The following is a 22,217-nucleotide window of genomic DNA, read 5'->3' on the forward strand; positions in this document are numbered from 1 at the left end:
AGTAGCATTCTTCCTTTTCCTGGGACTGCCACATTAAGTTGGCAATAAACCATCACTTTATTGTGTTGCTACTGTATAAGTCTCTCTGAGAGATTTAGAAATGCAATATTTCTAATTTTATATATATATATATATATATATGCCCATCCAAAGTACCTTGGATCGCAGAACGGCCTGCTGTGCTTACCTTGGATCGTAGGGCGACCTGCTGTGCTTGAGGAGACCTATTGAGTCAAGTACATCAACATCAAAATAAAACTCAAATGGAAATTGTAGTTATGATACCCGTGCTGGTGGCACATAAAAAGCACCATCCAAACGTGGCCGATGCCAGCCTCCCCTGGCATCTGTGCACCCACTACACTCATGGTGTTAGGAAGGGCATCCAGCTGTAGAAACACTGCCAGATCAGACTGGAGCCTGGTGCTGCCTCCTGGCTTCCCAGACCCCAGTTGAACCATCCAACCCATGTTAGCATGGAAAATAGATGTTAAACGATGATGATGATAATGATATATATATATATATAAGCTTTACAGAGATGTACTTGCATAGCAAGTGACTTGATTGTGTGCTGAAACAAAAACAGTTGCAGTGTAGGTGTTTATAAGTCATTTAAAAACACACAAAACGCTGTTAGATTCACTTCAACATTTAAATTTAATTTGTCAAAATATTTTCATCGCTCTGAAACTGCAACCTGTTCACTGACAAAATTCTGTGCTGATCTCAAGACACTGAACCTCACAAAGGAGATGATAAAGGACTGAGAAGACCTGCAATTCACTGTGCTCAAGAGGAACCATCCTTCTCAAGAAAAGTGAACTCCTAAAAACATAATCTATCCTTCCAAATCCTGTTAATGATGAAAACCCAATACTTCAAGTACTGAAGCTACTCAGGCAAAAATCAAGTTCTGTTGAAATTCACTGACTCCCATCTTCTCCAACAGAGTGATATTTGCCTAGTCATGTTACATCAGTAAGATCACTATGCAAACCTTGAAAGACAACTCCCTGTATCATGCAGCCCTCAAGTTATTTCACTTTCAAACTTGCAGCTGATCTTTTGATCTCCTACCAAAAAAATTTCTACTAACTTTTCAAAAACTTCTTCCCTTCCACTTCACAAGGTTGGTTACATGAGCAGTATCTTTGCAGACGTCTCCATTTTTGCACTCCACTTTACAGCTAACTGTGCACCATACACACTTGGCAAATCTCCTCCAGTTCTACCCTCCTCCACTCTTACAGCTCCATCACCTTGCATACTCACACGCCAAATACTAAAAGTGCCTTCAGTCACATCAAACCAAGAAGGTCACCATCTCCTTTCTAATTTCCTCAAATATTGCACTCTAGGGTAGGCCCCTATACTCACTAAACTCTTCAAGCTCCCACTTTTTACATGGGTCTATCTTGATTTTTGGAAACATGCTGTAGTGTGTCCTATTTCCAAGGGACAAGAAAGCAGCCTCTCCGACCCCGCCAACTATGGCCCAATTGCACTCACTTCTAATACCTGCAAGGTAAAAAAAGGTCAGTTGGCAGGATCGTTAGCATGCTGGGCAAAATGCTTTGCAGTGCTTGTCAGTCTTTACATTCTGAGTTCTATTTCCACTGAGGTCGACTTCACCTTTCATCCTCTTCGGGTTGATAACATAAGTACCAGTTAAGTACTGAGGTCGATGTGATTGACTTACTCCCCTCCCCAAATTGCTGGCCTTATGCCAAAATCTGAAAGCAATATCCGTAAGGCAAGGGAGACAATCATTAACAATGATTTTCTTCAGCACATGGAATCTGTCTATTTATCTGCCTGTCTCTCTCTCTGTCTCTCTGTCTGTCTCTCTCTCTCTCTCTTTAATGACCACCATTTCAGTATTGACCTACTCTTTCTCCAGCACCCACCAGTGGATGCTTGCCTTGCAGAAAATGTGTGAAAGCAATGTTGTCACCTTCGATATCAGAAAAGCTTTTGGAGTGCCTGCAATGCAAATCTTTTATCAAAACCTTCCATCTTTAGGCACCAACCATCTCTAATATTTTGCATTAGCAGCATCCTTTCAGCTCTCACTGTTGCTGCATCAAGCACCTCCTGATACAACCTCCTGTGTGTTGTGACATGGTTTCTACAACTGGATGCCCTTCCTAACACCAACTGCTTAACAGAGTGTGCAGGGTGCTTTTTAAGTGGTACCAGCAACTGAAAGGACAAACATGTATGTATGGAAGACAGTAATATTACTTAGCTTGATGTGTCCTATCAAGAACAGCAAATTGCTACATCGCCTGGTCCCTTGTCATTTCCTCAGTGAGGCCCAGCATCCAAAGATCCTTTCTCACCACTTCGTCCCATGTCTTCCTAGGTATACCCCTTCCACAGGTACCCTCAACAATTAGAGCTTGCACTTCTTTATGCAGCTTTCCCCATCCATAAGTAAGCTCAAATATTATTTTGGCAAATTTAAAGGGATTTCTTTTGTGCTATAAACCATTTACCATTTCTATAGTACCCCACTTCCTTTGATGTCCTGAGCACATGCTTAATTTGCTTAATGGTTAATCCAACACTGCCGACCATATATCACCCACTCACAACTTAAATACCATGTCTCAAACCCACACTGCCCCTATTAACAGAGATCTCAAAAGTAATGGAAATTGTAGATGTTGATACCTGTGCCGGTGGCACGTAAAAAGCACCATCCAAACGTGGCCAATGCCAGTGCCGCCTTGACTGGCTTCTATGCCAGTAGTACATAAAAGGCACGTAAAAAGCACCCACTACACTCACGGAGTGGTTGGCGTTAGGAAGGGCATCCAGCTGTAGAAACACTGCCAGATCAAACTGGAGCCTGGTGCAGCCTCCTGGCTTCCCAGACCCCGGTCGAACCGTCCAACCCATGCTAGCACGGAAAATGGACGTTAAACGATGACGATGATTGATGATGTATGCCACTTGTTTCTTTCAACAGCAATAAAGGACAACTGATACTCCTGACAGGCAAACATCATTACACAAGACATTCCCCATTAACTACAAGCAGCACTCAACTACAAATTTCACAATCACTGCACTTGGGTCTCACCTGGCATAAGAATGTCCTTAACAAAGCGAAAAATCATATCCCAATGACAAACCCTTTTTTAAGGGCCAGAAGATACTTCAGCTCCTAACAATTATTAACAGCTGGGTAAAGCCATCACAACTGAGGCAATGCTACAATTCAGCACAGAGACATCCTGAACTGCAACCAGTAAAAGGGCCACCGGTCTGATTGGCATAAAGTCATTTACAGAAACACTCCAGCTTCTGGCACACAGGTACATCTCCTCGCTGTGTCTTTTCTATCGCTACTATAATGGTTCTGCTCCTTGGAGCTGACTAAGCTCATAACTTCTTTACTCAGGCATTACCATATTTGTTCTCCTCTCATCACCCTTGTCTCAACACCACAGTCACAGCGCAAATTGTTACCATTCCTTCTTTCCCATAATGCCAACACTCAAGAATTCTCTCCCCCCACACGCCTTTCCTGAAGTTGTTGACTTACAAAGATTCACGCGGGATATTGTTGGCATCGGTTTTACTGGTCTAAGAGGGTCATGGGTACTGCCCCTTCCTCTAGTCCTAGTAGCAAATGTATGTGTACGCACACATACATACTTACATTCAAAAATACCTACATACTTATACTCACACATGCTCGTCTGCACACAGATATATTTATCAAAAAGATAATATTTATTGTTAGTAGTACAGCGAAGTTCGCTTGCAATTATGAGGCTATAAGTTTGATCCTTATGCATAAAATCTTTGATAAATTATCTTCTACCAAAGCTTCTGGTTTACTCAAGTCTTGTGAGTGAATTTGAGTAGATGGAATTGTGTAGATAAACTTTACTTATCCCATTACGCTGATTATTTTACCTGAGTGTAGTTTAAATTGCGAGTATATGAGGAACATAGAGACACGTACACTACAATTCAGTGAATAACCGGAATAATCATCGTCGAAACCGATGCAAGAGAAAGATCTGAATAAACACGAAGAAATAGTGTAGAACTTGTGGTTGCAAGGGTCAATGTTGTTGGCATCCTTTCTGTCTCGGGAGACAATGGAGTTGCGCATGAAGTAGTCTAGTCCGGCTTTTATATTTCATGTCCTGATACATTTCCTGCTGTGGCTGTGTAGTCCTATTCTGGACAAACACTCCCTCTGGCAGGTACCGCAAATGTAGCGAAGACTGTTCCTGGCTGGTTGCTATTGCTCATGAACGATGAAGTATTGTAAAATTATTTTAATGGAATGAAGTATATTTCAGATGACGAATGAGATGAAGAAGTCTACTAAAGTGAAGCAAAACAACAACATTAATAAGGCCTTTTTATTTTTGTTGCTTTTGATTTAGAAATTTAAACTTTGAAAGTGTCGTATAGGCGACCCCTACTTAACCTGCTAGAAATAGAAGCCAAGCTCTCTGTCTCTATACGTCTGTCACTCTCAAATATCACCATGTAGTTTTAAAAGAAGACAAATATATTGAATAATGTAGTCCTAAATAAAATATCTGCTTAAAGGAACAGAGGGTCAGAAGAAAAATTTCTTTGCTTAAAGGCCTGCTTAACGCGGGCACCTTGCTAAGTGACAACAGAAATATCTAGTTTAATATCGGAATGCTGTGCATAAATTGTTTGCGGTCAAAGTTGAAGTATTGACTGATAGCAGTATATTAACTGATAATCACTATTAAATAATATTTACTTACGTCACTGGGTCAAAAAGTAGAAACCAGATAAACTCACATTACAATGTTTCCAAACAAGATAATGCTACATCAGCCTCGTATGCGATTCTTTAAAGTTATCTTTCCTTAGTTTAAAGCTGAAGTTTCAAAAATAATCCTGTTTGAAAATGTTTAAAAGGATTCCTTTCCATGTTATTTACAGACTGAACAAAAGATGTCAGAAAACAGGGTCAAAAGAACTTCTCAGCTGTTTTAAAGCAAACCCATTCATTAATAACAACGGGCATTTTCAAGTCTGTTCGACAGATGCAACAGTGCACCCACCTACAAACTTTCTTCAACAGCAGCCAATTCTGTCTAATCAATACCTGAAAGACCCATTATTGCGGTCTTTCTTAAAACTAGAAGTCCCTTCATCGGTAGGTATTTATTTCGACACTATGATTATTAAGGCGATCCTTCGGTATACGTACCGGAAGTGGCTTTGTTTACATTTCTGAAGATAACACAGAAACCCTTTTCTCCCACCCCTAACCCTGACACAAACCCTAACGCTACCCCCCCCCCCATATATATATATATATAAAAAACACTTTCTTGAAATGTATCCGGTACTTCCGGTACCTATACCGAAGTTACGCCGATTATTAATTTTTATACTTAGTTTTACGTTAATTTTATTTTTTCCGATCCCTTCGTTGTGTAGATTCGGGGATTTTACATGAAATCGTTTGAACCAACGCCTATACGACACAGGCAGAAAGGGCATCTGGTTTCCTTGACGGCTATAGTCACAATCACTATTTTAACAGTATTCTCGTAATTTCTTTAGTATCAGTGAAACTTGTCGTTTTCTCTGTGGATAATGTAAGCGTACGCATTTGTATTGTTTTCTTCCGTGTTTATATATGTAGGGGTTCCTTTTTATATATAAACGTATGAGGGGAGAGCATCAAGATATGCGTGTCTGGTGTACATGCACTTAGATTACTTAAAGGAGGTGAGTAAATAGAAGGAAAGATAACTTAAATTAGTATCTCAGCAAGATAACAACTTGCTCCAGTTTTTCACACACGCACAAACAAACACACACACATACACACACATTATTCTGGTAACCTGAACAACATCAAAAGACAATTAGAATTAGTCACAGCATTCTCACGAGACTTAGGAATGGATTTGGGGCAAGATAAATGCTCATACATGGTAATCAACCAAGGAAAGATTGTTGACCATGTACCAACATTTGGGATATTGGACTGGACACTTGACAAGATCTGCAGTCTGGACATCAAAACTAAAGTACTGGCCACCACTGGCAACACCAGCCGTTCAAGAATTTGGACCAGGAGATCTCCATTCCAGTGACTTCGAAGGCCACCTCCCAGTGGTGTCGGGCGTCAACGAAGAGCCCTCGACTTCAACAAGACGACTAAAGTTTTTTTTCTTTTTTTCTCCAAGGTCTGGGGTCTCCTACTCCAAAGCCCTAGACCATCACCTAATCACCCTTACCCGTCTTGTTGCTTAACAACAACAACAACAACACACACATACACACATATGCATCATCATCACCATCATCAGCATCATAATTTAACATCCATTTTTCTATGTTTGCATGGGTCAGATGGAACTTGCAGCAGATTTTTACAGCTGGATGCTGTTCCTGTTGTCAACCCTTACCTCCATGTGTCAGAAGGAATAGTCAGAAATGTCCAAAAGTGATGACAGTAGAGACATAAGGTCAGTTCAAACAGCCTTTGAATGTTGTATTGTATCACTCAGACAACACTTGCTGAACGGCAAAGAAAGAAATGAGTTCATTCCATGCATACTCAAAAGTGAGAGCAACAACATCGAATAAATACTGTATAGATACTCTAAGAATACAACTGTCTCATGTGACCCAAAGAAGACTAGACTGGCATACTTAAACAGGAGCTTGGAGGAGAAGCAAGCATCGTACCAGCAAAAGGGAATTCATGGGTACATATCCCATAAACTAGAGGATAAAAACAGCATTAAAAACAAGGAATATTGATAGCACACTCCAATAAAAACAGCGATTCAGTGCAAACATAACAGACTTGATATTGTTCTGTGGGACACGGGACATAAGTCATGCACTGTTATAGAGGTCAGCTGCCCAGCGGATGTGAATGCACCATCAAAAGTACAGGAAAAAGAGAATATTTATGGTGAATTAATGTGAAACTTACAGCTCTTGTACTCTGACTAGGAATTCTCATTTGTACCTATTATCATAGGTGCATGAGGTTATGTACCTTCAAACTTACAGAAAAACCTAGAAATACCAGAAATTTACTTACTTGTACTTGTGGCAACATTCACCCTGGGCGGGTTGAGTCGGCTTCTTCTACCAACCTTGAGGCATCTTGAACCATGGCAGCCCACGCACGATGGTCCTGTGCCAGTTCACTGGTGCAATTATGGGAGACAGCCAGAACCAATTTTTTTTGGTTTGTTCCATCTTTGACATGGTTTTGTGGTAGATGCATGCTGGGAACTGGATTATTCAGTCTGGCTGCATACTGCTCCCAAATAAAACCAGCCAATATATTTAGATTTTATTAACATGTTTATTTACAGATTGATGTTGCAGTTGGTTTTTACAAAAAGCTATTAAGTTGAATACCAGTAGCTGGTGTGTGAGATTGTAAGCTTGACAAGGAAATCTTTTAACCAAAAGTTGGAGAATCTTAGCAACCGGCTAGCCAAAAAGTCATCTATGAGTCCTCTGGAACTCTCTTTCTTGTATTTTCCCCATACATCTCAATTTATAACTATGATTTGGTTCAAAACTGCTTGGAATTTTCCATTAATCTAAACGCCATAAAAATACACCAGAACAACAGTTGGCTGAAATATGGACCAAAATCACCTGATAAGGACAGTTGCTGCTCAATATGGAAATTTGATATGCTGTGACCAGTTTTTATTTTGTATCTGAACTAAAAGGGTCTCAAATGCTGAGTTGTGCAGCACTTTCTAGTTCCACAAGTATAAAGCACTGGAAAATAGAGAAGAGTGGGCTGTGCAGGTGTAAGAAGGTTGGAACACTGAAGCACTGTGCACTTGGTTTTGAGTATTGATTCACATGGCAGTATAATCAAGTGCTTAGAGTACTGGTAGAACTTTCAAAGGAAGGTTTCCTGTCTCCACTGCAGACAAAAAGTTGATAACAATAACAATAGAGAAACAAAGCAGCAAGCTGGCTGAAATGTTAGAACGCCGGGCGAAATGATTTGTGGTATTTCGTCTGCCATTACATTGTGAGTTCAAATTCCACCGAGGTTGACTTTGCCTTTCATCCTTTCGGGGTCGATAAATTAAGTACCAGTTACGCACTGGGGTCAATATAATCGACTTAATCCGTTTGTCTATCCTTGTTTGTCCTCTCTCTGTTTAGCCCCTTGTGGGTAGTAAAGAAACAGGTATTTCATCTGCCATTACATTCTGAGTTCAAATTCCGCCAAGGTCGACTTTGCCTTTCATCCTTTCGAGGTAGATAAATTAAGTACCAGTTACGCACTGGGGTCGATGTAATCGACTTAATCCCTTTGTCTGTCCTTGTTTGTCCCCTCTGTTTTTAGCCCCTAGTGGGCAATAAGGAAATAAGATACAAGGCCAATATCTTCAATAAGCAGATCAAAAAATTATCAGATTGGGCTAACCTGGTTTCTCATTGTTAAACCAAACCTTCTAAGTTGTATGAAGTCTTTAATCTATATCAGTGGCTCCCAGACTTTTTCCGTGCTGCTGTCCCCTTAACACCCTGGCTACATTCTTATTGCCCCACCACAAACATAGACCATTTTTTGCATCAAATTCAAAACAACTGTATTTCACAAATAAAACATAACCTAATTAACCCATTTATTTTGTTATTTTTACATCCATTCCTTTTGACCATCCCATTATTGGCATCCCCCTAGATATTTCCACTACTCCCAGAGGGGCAGTACTACCCACTTTGGGAACCATTGATCTATACCAAGCCTTCTAAGTTGAATGAAGTCTTTAACCCTTTAGTGTTCAGATTATTCTATCAAACATAATGCTTATTGATTCCCATTGATTTGAATTAATCATGCATTATCTCATATCTTCAAGATCTTGATGGTGTAATTACTTAATGTAGAATAACATTGTAGGGTAGGTGTGAGAGCCTGGATCTGGTCAGTTTGAACATAAAACAGATTAACTATTTTGGTCAGATATGGCCGGTTTAAATACTAAAGGGTTAATCTGTACCAGTGCTTCTCAAACTTTTACTGGCTGCTGTCCCCTTAGCACCCTGGCTACATTCCTAGTGCCCCGCCACTGCTCACTACCACAAACACAGACCAGACCACTTTTTGGTGTTAATTACTCCATCCATCTGTTTTGTCAGACATTGCGCTGCACTTCTGTGTATCTATCATTGGAACTTTCAAAGCAGTAATGGTTTTTTTTTTTTCCTATTCTTTCCCTGTTAATTTATTCATAGTCAAGTTTTAGTATTTTACTATTTACTGTTTTGTCATTACTTCAGATTTTGTCTGAATTTGAAGAAGATCTTATCAAGTTTGGAGATAAAGTTGAGCAAGAAATCTATGCAATACATCTGCAATGCGATCGACAACAACCTACATTAATATCTTATGATGCCTGGGGAAAACGCATCGATGTTATTGAAACCTCGTCAGCCTGGAAAGAGATGCATGCCATTTCTGCCACGGAAGGATTCATTTCAATACCTTATGAAAGAAAATATAAGGAATACAGGTCTCTTTCAGATTTATATTTTCCTTAAATCTTTGTGGAACATTTTTTTTTAAGTTGCAAGATTTTTAACAATGTATACATCTAGTTTATATTATACTAGCAGTATCACCCGGCATTGCTCGGGTTTGTAAGGGAAATAACTATAAAGCATTTTTAGAGAGTTATAGCCAAAAAATAGCAAAAAATACATTAAAAATGGAAAAAAAATTATGGTAAATTTTTTTTTAATCGTTGACTCATCGTAAACATTTTTAGAGAGTTACTTCCCTTTATTAAAAAATATGCATTAGAATGGAAAAAATGATGGTAAATTATTTTTAAAATCGTAGACTCATCGTAGACGCGCGCTAATACCCAGAAGGGCTCGATATGAATCACGACTATAAGATACCCAGTTTTGGTTGAACTGCATCGCAAAATGTGGGAGTAGTTAGGAATCTAAATCAGAGTAGACAGACACACAACCTTTCTTTTATATATAAAGATATAATGAAATTATTGTATACAGTGCTCAGGTGCACAACAATTTGTCAAAAGTGCACATAAAGCATATGCAGTAATGTACAAATGTCTGGAAAGTGAAGAGTGTATGAGTCAGATACATGCTTGCGTGTGTATGAAGGGGAGAAAATCAGGTGTAGTGTTGGCGAATCTCAGGAAGCATGGAAGTTTTGAAGGATGCAGTGCTCCGACAACTAGCATGCTGGCAGTTTGTTCCATGCTTCAGCAACTCTTACCGTGAAAAAATGTTTCCGAAAGTCATGGGAGCTGTGCTGTTTTCTGACTTTGTAAACATGTCCACAGGTGTTAGACAGGTGGAGTTTGAAAAGGTGCTCAGAGTTACTGTTCGTAAGATGGTTAATAATTTTATGGGTGTCTGCCAAGTCAGCTGCCAGACGTCGGAGTTTCAATATATCCATGCCCAGGGAAGTAAGGCGTTCAGAATATGGCAAATGCCTGATGGAGGGTATTCTCTTGGTTACACGTCGCTGAACGGCTTCCAGACGATTAATATCCTGGGCAAGATAGGAGTTCCAGACCGGTGATGCAAATTCCAGGTGAGGTCGCACCATAGCTATATAAAGCTGCAGATAGATAGCCACATGTAATTCATAATAATTGATTACTGTTTGAAGCAATAAATCAACTGATGAGAAGTTGAGTAGAAAGTTTCTGTAGCTGTTTTATTTATGGATTGGACAACAAAATGGCAGTCCAGCTGTGGTGTGATTGTTCTAGGTAATCTATTTCAGTATTAATTATATGTAGAATTCTTTTATTTGTTTCAGTCATTTGACTGTGGCCATGCCAGAGCACCGCCTTTAATCGAGCAACTCGACCCCGGGACTTATTCTTTTGTAAGCCCAGTACTTATTCTATCGGTCTCTCTTGCCAAACCGCTAAGTTACGGGGGTGTAAACACACCAGCATCGGTTGTCAAGCAATGCTAGGGGGACAAACACAGACACACAAACACACACATGCATATACATACATATATACGATGGGCTTCTTTCAGTTTCCATCTACCAAATCTACTCACAAGGCTTTGGTCGGCCCGAGGCTATAGTAGAAGACACTTGCCCAAGGTGCCACGCAGTGGGACTGAACCCAGAACCATGTGGTTGGTAAACAAGCTACTTACCACACAGCCACTCCTGCGCCTGTAGAATTCTTTTATTTGTTTCAGTCATTTGACTGTGGCCATGCTGGAGCATCGCTTTTAGTCGAGCAAATTGACCCCAGGACTTATTCTTTGTAAGCCTAGTACTTATTCTATCGGTCTCTCTTGCCAAACCGCTAAGTTACGGGGACGTAAACGCACCAGCATCGGTTGTCAAGCGATGTTGGGGGGACATATACATACACACATACACACACACACACGTATATACGACAGGCTTCTTTCAGTTTCCATCTACCAAATCCACTCACAAGGCTTTAGTCGGCCCGAGGCTATAGTTGAAGACATTTGCCCAAGGTGCCATGCAGTGGGACTGAACCCGGAACCATGTGGTTGGTAAGCAAGCTACTTACCACACAGCCACTCCTGCACCAAAAGTAAATGACAAATAGAGATGAAGAGCTGCCTTAAATGATTTTGAGATTTAGCTCCTCATTGTTTTACTTTCAGATCCTGTTACAATTAACTTTTCCAGACAGAGCCAATTAAATAAATATCAATGGTATACTGTAGTTCATTATAATCTTTTCTTTGTAATATTAACAATCATCATAAGGTAGTGAGCTGGGAGAATCGTTAGCATTTCAGGTAAAATGCTTAGTGGCATTTCATCCATCATTCAGAATTCAAATTCTACCAAGCTCAGCTTCGCTTTTGGGGGTCGATAAAATAAGTATCAGTTAAGCACTGGAGTCAATGTAATCAGCTTATCCCCACCCCCAAAGTGCTGGCCTTGTGCCAAAATTTGAAACCAATTTTAACATCCATCATCATCATCGTCATGGGTTGGAGAGTTTGACACTTTTTTTTTCTCTCTGACTATTTCAGTCGCTTATACCAAGTAGTTAAACTGATCCTCTTCTCATCAGCAAGTGGTTTGTACAGCTGTCCTTTAGCCATGACAGATGGAGCTGCTAAAATTACTGAGGTTAGCCATTTTCATTTCTATCTTTTTAAACTTCTTTCATCCAACTGGGAAAAGAGATAAATTTTTGTTGGAAAATTTTCTGTGTTGGAAGAAAAACTCAAACCATTAATCAATGTATTGGGTTGTCCGGAAAGTTCGTGCTGATTTATAGTAGCTTACCTTTCGACTTATTTTAGAACATGGTTGAGTCCACAAAATAGGATTTGACTACACCTCCATTTAGAGCACAGTTTAAGCTATCTTTTCGTGGAAGAAGGTTTATGTTCCTATAACCTGTGTTAATTTTGTAACCCTTTAAAATGGAAGATAAGAAAGTTCATTTTCAGCACTTGATGCTTTGGGAACCAGACAAAAATTGCTGCAGCTCGGATGGGATGTGTTACCCCACCCTCCATATTCACCAGATATTGCTCCTTCGGATTTCCAACTATTCAGGTCTCTGCAGAATAGTCTTAATGGTAAAAATTTCAATTCCTTGGATGACATAAAAAGATACCTTGATGAATTCTTTGCCGTGAAACCACCTCAATTCTGGGAAGAGGATATTTTCAAGTTAAAGGAAAGATGGGGACGCATTGTGCAACAAAATGGTTCATATTTGGTTGATTAATATTGTAATGGCATGTATTTATTGACCATTTTCTTTCCTTTAAAAATTGGCATGAACTTTCCGGACAACCCAATATTAAAGAAAATTTACCTTCATTTCACTATTGCTATGTTAATATTTTACTTCATTCTTTTTATTTTTCCAATACATTTCAACATTTACCTCTACAAACATGTATTTTGCTTGTTCTACATTTTGTCCATCACAACTACAATGACATCAACTCCTCTAAGCAGGTTGGTCAGTGACTACCTCCACCTTGACCTACCCAATATACTTGTTTCACCTCTTCTCATCCTTCATACAGTCTCCCCTCCTCAGACTAGTTATTTCGCATAGCCCTTTCCCACTGAAACATAACTCATTTTAAATTTTCACCCATGTTTTTCATTGACTAGAATGTCTCCTCTGCCACATAAAAGCATACATAAAATTATCTGGTGCTGTTGTTTCATCAAACCATTTCTATGACCTGAACTGACAAATAGCAGCCTCAAAATGTTCTCCTTCAAAAGCTATCTTCAAATTCCCTTTACTGAAACTCCATACTTCTGAAGATATGGTCACTCACCTGTGCCTATAAATGTGGAGCTGAGTCAGCCTTCTATCGAATACTTACAACACTAATTTTGTGTATTGAGAACTGCTTTTTTTCATTTGTTGACCTTGTACAGTCACCGGAAGTAACTTGCACGGACACTGGAAATACATCTACCATCACCAGAGAAAACAAAGCAACTACCCCCAGCGACTTGCCTGACCTTTCATTGGACAAAAGCTACCTACCTGCCATTCTATTGGACACTGGCTAAACATCACTGTTGATATTTTTGTATAAATAGACATCATAAATCGCCGTAAAGACAGTTGGCTTTTTGGCACTCGACTGCCATGCTCGCCACTCACGCCGCCTTGAACTTTTGTACTGCTATTTCACACCTGAAGTAAATTGCTGTATAAACTTACACCTCTTGTCTGCTCGTCATTTCAACTACTGCTTTCGTCTGTCCAGTTTTGCTGATTACGACCACAGTCCTTTTCAGGGCTAATTCAAGTCTGATCTGAATGCGATAACCGTCCTTTTTAGGACTACTCTCAGATCCAATCTAATTACGATAACAGTCCTTTTTAGGACTATTCTTGGATCGGATCTAATTGCGATAACCGTCCTTTTAAGGGCTACCCTCAGATCAGACCAGAAGTAGTAGCCAAGAATCCTACCCGCTACAACCTATGTATTTATATATATATATCTTTATATATATATATATATATATATTCAGTGTTCATAATCGACAGAGTGTAAGTACCTTGAGAGAAAAGTTGAACCTAAGAAGCATCAGTTGTGGTGTGCAAGAGAGATGGCTGCGCTGGTATGGTCATGTGACGAGAATGGCTGAAGATAGTTGTGTGCAAAAGTGCTACACCCTAGCAGTTGAGGGAACCTGTGGAAGAGGTAGACCCAGGAAAACCTGGGACGAGGTGGTGAAGCACGACCTTCGAACTTTAGGTCTCACCAAGGAAATGACTAGAGACCGAGACCTATGGAAGTATGCTGTGCGTGAGAAGACCCGGCAAGACTAGTGAGGCCATAACCCGTGGCCCCTACTTGGGACGTAGTTAGTCCACCTGTGCATACCTTCCTTCTTGTGACACTTGTGTAGACCTGTTGAGGCAAGTGAAAATCAAACCAAATCAAATTAGATGAACATCAATGGAATTTGTATCTTTGTGGTACCAGTGCCGGTGGCACATAAGAAAACCATCCGAACGTGGCCGTAGCCAGTACTGCATCGACTGGCCTCCATGCTGTGGGCACGTAACAAACACCATCCGATCGTGGCCGTTCGCCAGCCTCGTCTGACACCTGTGTCGGTGGCACATAAAAAACACCATCCGAGCGTGGCCGTCTGCCAGCCTCGTCTGGCACCTGTGTCGGTGGCACATAAAAAAACACCATCCGAGCATGGCCGTTCGCCAGCCTCGTCTGGCACCTGTGTCGGTGGCACATAAAATCACCCACTACACTCTCGGAGTGGTTGGCGTTAGGAAGGGCATACAGCTGTAGAAACACTGCCAGATCTGACTGGCCTGGTGCAGCCTTCGGGCTCCCCAGACCCCAGTTGAACCGTCCAACCCATGCTAGCATGGAAAGCGGACGTTAAATGATGATGATGATGATGATGATGATTATATATATATAGAGGGTGTGTAAGATATTTGAGAACTGATTTATGTTTATAAAAAAAAAAAAACAGATATATAATAACAGATAACTTTATTTATCAAAAAATGCTATAAGGATAAAAATAAACCTTCTTTACTATAATGTTATTCAATAAAGCCACCTTCAGTTTCAACAACTGCTTCTGTATGAGATCTAAATCATCTACATGCTCAAATCAAGTGGTCCTGGTTCATTTTGGATATTACTCTGACTGTGGCAGCTTTCAAAGAATCTTTGGTGGTGCTATGGATGTGTTCATTGACCTCTCTCCCAACAATGCTCCACATGTAATAGTCCAAGGGATTGAGATCTGGGGAATTAGGAGGCCAAATGTTATGTGATCATGAAAATTTTCAGCCATCCATTCCTGTATTACTAGAGCCATGTGTGATAGTGCAGAGTCTTACTGAAACACATATGGCCTTCTATTGCATACACTGTCTATCCAGGGCTTAGCAATTATTTCCAGGACCTCAATGTAGGTGACAGAGTTAACACTAAGGCCTTGTTGAAAGAAGTATGGAGGCATCACATGTCCTTTATTGTTGACAACCCCTAAAACCATGACAGCTGCAAGAAATTTTGTATGCATTACACTTGGAACTTCAGAAGGGTCTGCACATAACCATCTGTCATTTCTTCTGTTAACTTTTTGAGAAAAACCAAATCAAATCTTCTGCTGGATTTTTCAATTTGTTTAAAAGCTTTTTAAATCTGATGTAGTAATTTTCTTTTGCTTTTTCTGACAAATTGACCTTTCTCCATCATATAAGGCTTATTTATATCTGATGTCTTCATGGACATTTCTGACTACTCCTTCTGACACATGAAGGTAAGGGTTGACAACAGGAACAGCATCCAGCTGTAAAAATCTGCTGCAGCAAGTTCCATCTGACCCATGCAAACATAGAAAAATGGATGTTAAATTATGATGGTGATGATGGTGATGATGATGCATATGTGTGTATGTGTGTGTTGTTGTTGTTGTTAAGCAACAAGACGGGTAAGGGTGATTAGGTGATGGTCTAGGGCTTAGGGGTGGGAGACCCCAGACCTTGGAAAAAAAAAACTTTGGTCATCTTGTTGTGGTCAAGGGCGGGCTCTTCGTTGACACCCGACACCACTGGGAGGTGGCCCTCGAAGTCGCTGGAAATGGAGATCTCCAGGTCCAAATTCTTTAACGGCTGTGTGTGTGTACAGGGTGCAGGCTTGCTGTTGATTAATAATTTCACTTTGCAACCATACAATTTGAGGTTCAATCTCACGATGCGGTACTTTGAGCAAATGTCTCCTACTTTAACCGTGGCTTGATTTTCTGATGTCCAAGATGAACTACCATTGTCATTGATTTCACCAGAGTCTGTGAAGGTCAGAAACACATTCCCTACCTCCTGAATAAATTATTAAATAAATATAATCTGCTGCAAACCCATATATTCTATTGTATAAACACACTACCATATGAACTATTTTATCCCACTACTGTGAACTCATATATTTCATTGATTATCCCACTACAACAAAATTTACATGATCCACTGGTTACCCTCACTACTAAGTCACCATGATCCACTGGTTACCCTCACTACTAAGTTACCATGACCCACTGGTTACCCTCACTACTAAGTTACCATGACCCACTGGTTACCCTCACTACTAAGTTACCATGACCCACTGGTTACCCTCACTACCAGTTTACCTCAGTTTGATGAATCCGTATATTTTGCTATTTACCCCTTTGACTTTGAACCAATATATTCCATTGATTGCCAGTGGTGTAGTATGGGTTTGGGGTTGGTTTGGGATGCCCTGTGCGGTAGACAAATTGACCACATTCTCTTCTTTAAAAGTAGCATACCTTCAACATCTTCATGTTTTCCCCCCTCCTTTACCATGTTACTCCACTGCTGTTTACCTCACAGCCATGAACCAATACATCCCACTGTTTATCTTCACTACTATGAGATCCCTCTCGACTCATATAAGCTCATAGTGGAGGCACATGGCCTAGTGGTTAAAGCAGCAGACTCGCGGTTGAGGGATCGCGAGTTCAAATCTCAGACTGGGAGATGTGTGTGTTTATGAGCGAAACACCTAAGCTCCATGTGGCTCCGGCAGAAGGTAATGGCAAACTTCTGCTGACTCTTTTCACCACAACTTTCTCTGTCTTTCCTCCTGCATCTTGCAGCTCACCTGCGATGGACCAGCATCCCGTCCAGGGAACCTATACTCCAAGGAAGCCGGGAAACCAGCCCTAATGAGCCAGGTGTGGCTCGAGAAGGAACAAACTTACTTTCATATAGGCTCATAGGGCTGATTTCCTGCTTTCTGCGGCACATATATATATCCCCACCTCTACTGGATGAGACACGGGTTCATTGCAGAATTATTCATTTTTGCTGGCTGAGTGGACTGGAGCAACATGAAATGAAGTGTTTTGTTCAAGAATACAACACATCACCCAGTTCAGGAATTGAAATCACAATCTTACAATCATGAGTCCAACACCCTAACCACTAAGCCATGTGCCTCTTACTCACTACTACGAACTAAAATATCCCACTGCTTACCTCCTCAATTATGAACCAATATATTCTGCTGATTAATCGCCCTACTGTGAATCCATCATCCACAGTGTAATCCACTACCGTCAGCCAATTTTGCAAAGAAATATTTACAGGAATGATAAAATCAGTGAAAGTGTTTATGTTTTATATAAGAGTTCATGTTGTGTGTTTTGAAATATTTTAGGAGCTCAAGTTGGACGAAGATTGGTTGAAGAAAGGAGTTTTTGGAAAGCTAACGAGTCGCGATCCATTGGAGTTCTGGACATCTGGTCAATGGATGACTGAACGCAGAGGTGGTTCAGATGTTGGTAAGTCTGATATTTCATCATCATCATCATTGTTTAACTTCCAGTTTTTCATGCTTGCATGGGTCAGATGAAATTTATTGAAGCAGATTTTCTATGGCCAGATGCCCTTCTTTTCACCAACCTTTCCCTGTTACTAAAGACAGTATTTCCACAAAAACTAGAAATGTTTTTCCAAAGAAGACTGGAAATGAACAACATTGCGTGTATGATGATTATACCTGTTTATATATATTTCTTTATTGCCCACAAGGGGCTACTAAAAATTTCCTCATGCTGAAATGCGATAACAGGGATTGAACCAGGGACTTTAGCTCTTCAGTCTAATGCTCTCCCAACTGAGCTATTTCGGCTGACCATACCTGTTTATATAATCATTGCATGATGTCAAGAAAAGGATTGGCACAAACACATACATACATACATGATACATACATACATACATACATACATACATACATACATACACACACACACACACATATTACAAATACATATACAGACACACATTATACATACACATACATACATACACACACACACACACACACACACATTACATATACATATACTCACACATACATACACACACATACATTATACATACATATATATCTATATACATACTCAAACACACACACATATAAATGTTTGTGAGTGTATAATGGGCTTCCACACAGTTTCCATCTACTAAATCCACTCGCAAGGCTTTGGTTGGCTTAGAGCTATAGTAGAAGACAGCATGCCCAAGGTAGCATGCAATGAGATTGAACCTGAGCCTACATGGTTGGGAAGCAAGCTTCTAATCCACACAGCCCTGCCTGCATCCATGAGTGTTGTTGTGGTCATCATCACACCTACTTATCAACATCTTAAGACACTTGCATAAAACAGTGAAGCATTAGCATAAAACAGCAGGAAATCCAGTCTGGGGTCAAATATGTCTCAACAGCTCAGTTTCTGTTTTTTGTGTTGAGATGGCTGAATGCACTAATTACTTACAGGTCCTGAGTTTAAAATGTCTTCAGATTGTTCATTGTATTTCTGGGCAGAGCACTTTATTCCGCATTACTTCAATACACTTTGCTTTCAGGTGTAGGTATGAACCTATCTAGGAATATTATATGGCTGTGTGGTAAGTAGCTTGCTTATCGACCACATGGTTCCGGGTTCAGTCCCACTGTGTGGCACCTTGGGCAAGTGTCTTCTACTATAGCCTTAGGCCGACCAAAGCCTTGTGAGTGGATTTGGTGGACGGAAACTGAAAGAAGCCCATCGTATATATGTATATATATATGTGTGTGTGTGTGTATGTTTGTGTGTCTGTGTTTGTCCCCCCAACATCGCTTGACAACTGATGCTGGTGTGCTTTCGTCGCCGTAACTTAGCGGTTCAGCAAAAGAGACCGATAGAATAAGTACTATGCTTACACAGAATAAGTCCTGGGGTCGATTTGCTCGACTAAAGGCGGTGCTCCAGCATGGCCACAGTCAAATGACTGAAACAAGTAAAAGAGTAGATTAGCACAAATTATCTTTCATCTGCTTAACAGAGATAAACTGGAGCTAAACACTGGTCCTTAAATGAACCCTAGGGTCTTGGAGGCATTACATTTTTATGGATTTTTATGCATATATATGTATAAGGAATGGGTGTTATGGAATTCAGATTCTTCTTACATCAATATCCTCCATTCCTTATATACACATTCAATCCCAGAGCTTACCAACAGCCTTCCTTTCCCATCAGATCAAATATTTTGTGTAATATATATATATTTATTTTCTGCTCTAGCTGCTTCTACTGAAACCATTGCCAAGAAAGACAAAGATGGTTTTTATAGATTATATGGCAATAAATGGTTTACTTCAGCCACTGATGCCAACATGGCATTCACACTTGCCAGAGTTGTTCAAGAAAATGGACAAACTATTAGTGTAAGTTGTAAAACTGTTTTTATTTGAAGCAATAGAATACGGTTCTTTCCCTTAAAGTATATATTTATATGGATAGGAAAGACAATTCTAATTCATTTATTGATATCTACTTTCAGTGTAGTGGTTTGGTTACCACTACACTCTATTATTACTAGTATTACTAGGTATTGTAATACTTGGTATTAATTAGTAGTATCATCACACAACAGATGGAAAATCCACAGTCTCATTCATACGTTTTGTAACCAAATTTTAGCATGAAGTGAAAACTAGTGACTTAAAATGTAATTGAAGGTTTTCTCTTGTCTGTTACTATACCAATACCAACAGGAGGAACTTGTGTCGATAGTTGTGATAGTGGCATGTCAAACTAAATGCAGCAGAATGTTTTTTATGCTTTGGGACTTATTATTTGTATTGCAGTGGGTTGAGCTGGCTCTGACCAACAAGTTCACCTCTTCCCTCTGGTGAGGTGTAAAGTTCATATTCAGAGCTTCAGTGAGAGTACAAGTTCACATTTAGTCCCCAGACATATGCATAGATTTTTTAGGATAGTGTGAACGTAAAAAGCACCATTTGAGCGTAATCGATGCCAAAGCTGCCTGACTGGCTTCCATGCCGGTGTATGTAAAAAGCACCATTCGAGCATGGTTGTTGCTAGTTCCGTCTGACTGGCTTTCATGCCGGTGGCATGTAGAAAGCACCATTTGAGTGTGATCGATGCCAGTACCACCTGACTGGCCCTCGTGCTAGTGGCACGTAAAAAGTGCCCTCTTCACTCTCAAAGTGGTTGGCATTAGGAAGGGCATCCAGCTGTAGAAATCTGACCATGTCAGGTCAGATTGGAGCCTGGTACAGCCTTCTGGCTTGCCAGTCCTCAGTCAAACCATCCAACCCATGCCAGCATGGAAAGCGGATGCTAAACAACAATAATGATGGTGATGATCCATAGCAGCTTGCCTTGCTGGCAATTGCAGACCATCACAGAGGATTCATTGACCTAGTCACTGTTGATTATCAGAGCAGATGAAGGCTAGCTTGGAAATGGGTTCTAGAGACATGCTTTAACAAAAGTTAAAGGATGCAATATTCAAATTTTGATTAAGTCAACTTTTCTTCTCATTCTTTGCTTTTCATGCTTCTGGCATTGATTAAAAAAACTACCTTAATTTTTAAGTCCACATCAATAAGAATAATTCTTATTATAAGAATCAATAGTTCTCGTAATATGACATTCTCTCCTCCATAACATTGATCTGTTGAAAAACTCTAAAGTGTCTTTATTCTCAATTTATCATCAGAATTTCTTTATTTCAGGGTAAAAATGGCCTGGCAATGTTTTATGTAGCAGTAAGAGATGAAGACGGACAATTAAACAACATTGAAATAGTAAACTTGAAAAATAAATTGGGAACCAGACAAATGCCAACTGCAGAATTACAGTTAAATGGAACAAAAGCATTTAAGGTGAAGACATTTTTTCCTCTACTTTGCATATATATATATTTTATATTCTAAGTTATATGGTTTGTTGATGGAATTCTTCTTAAGTCAAGTTGGTTAAGTTCTTTGTTATCTGTCTGTATTAGTCCAAGATGACACTGAAAGATGAAATAAAATAGCAGTGTTTCAATAATGAGTATTATTTCAGTCTGCCTTGAAATACAGGGTAAAATATCAGTCTATTTTCTGTTATAGGCACAAGGCCTGAAATTTTGGGAAGGGGATCTCCAGTAATTCCTTGCAATATCACAGTTCACCTATTGTGCACTTAGTACATCACAGTTCACCTATTGCGCACTCAGTACATTGCAGACTTTTCTGGCTAATATATATAAATTTATATTGCGGACTCCTCAGTATATTGTGGGTTTCTGCAGCCAATAGATATTTATATGTTTTTAGATTTTAATTATTTCTGTGAGAGGTTTTGGATTATAACACCTGCGATAGTCGAGGGATTACTGTAGTTGATTACGTTGGACCCAGTACTCAACTGGCTCTTGCACCAAGAGCACCCTCCAAGCATGATCGTTGCCAGAGCAGCTGTCTGGCTTCCATGCCAATGGCACGTAAAAAGCACCATTCAAGCATGATCGTCACCAGCGTCGCCTTACTGGCACTTGTGCTGGTGGCACATGAACAAAACATTCGAGCAAAGTCGTTGCCAGTGCTGCTGGTCTGGCTCCTGTGCAGGTGGCACATAAAAAACACCATGTGAGTGCGGCCATTGCCAGTACTGCCTGACTGGCCCTCGTGCCGGTGACACATAAAAGCACCCACTACACTCTCGGAGTGGTTGGCATTAGGAAGGGCATCCCACTGTAGAAACTCTGCCAGATCAGATTGGAGCCTGGTGCAGCCATATGGTTCGTCAGTCCTCAGTCAAATCATCCAACCCATGCCAGCATGGAAAG

The 22,217-nt window shown here is 40.1% G+C and overlaps 2 protein-coding genes across 3 annotated transcripts in view; one reads left to right on the top strand and one right to left on the bottom strand.

The window, feature by feature from the left end:
- LOC115210693 (pseudouridine-metabolizing bifunctional protein C1861.05) overlaps positions 1-4,947 on the bottom strand; it is a 71,462-nt gene extending 66,515 nt beyond the window's left edge. Inside the window, exon 1 of one of the 2 annotated variants that reach the window (XM_029779375.2) lies at positions 4,810-4,947. The gene's annotated coding sequence lies outside the window, so the exon portion shown is untranslated. Of the gene's footprint in view, positions 1-4,772 lie in introns of both variants that reach the window. The other variant, XM_029779374.2, reaches the window with a different exon arrangement.
- The window catches only part of LOC115210695 (acyl-CoA dehydrogenase family member 11), a 29,778-nt gene continuing 12,446 nt past the window's right edge, over positions 4,886-22,217 (top strand). Inside the window, exons 1-6 of the mRNA XM_029779376.2 lie at positions 4,886-5,170; positions 9,310-9,542; positions 12,055-12,154; positions 17,743-17,866; positions 19,658-19,800; positions 21,118-21,267. Of these exons, the coding sequence (XP_029635236.1) occupies positions 4,919-5,170; positions 9,310-9,542; positions 12,055-12,154; positions 17,743-17,866; positions 19,658-19,800; positions 21,118-21,267 (1,002 nt within the window). The 5' untranslated portion in view covers positions 4,886-4,918. The remainder of the gene's footprint in view (positions 5,171-9,309; positions 9,543-12,054; positions 12,155-17,742; positions 17,867-19,657; positions 19,801-21,117; positions 21,268-22,217) is intronic.

Source organism: Octopus sinensis, linkage group LG4 (assembly GCF_006345805.1).
Source record: "Octopus sinensis linkage group LG4, ASM634580v1, whole genome shotgun sequence".
Lineage (NCBI taxonomy): Eukaryota > Metazoa > Mollusca > Cephalopoda > Octopoda > Octopodidae > Octopus > Octopus sinensis.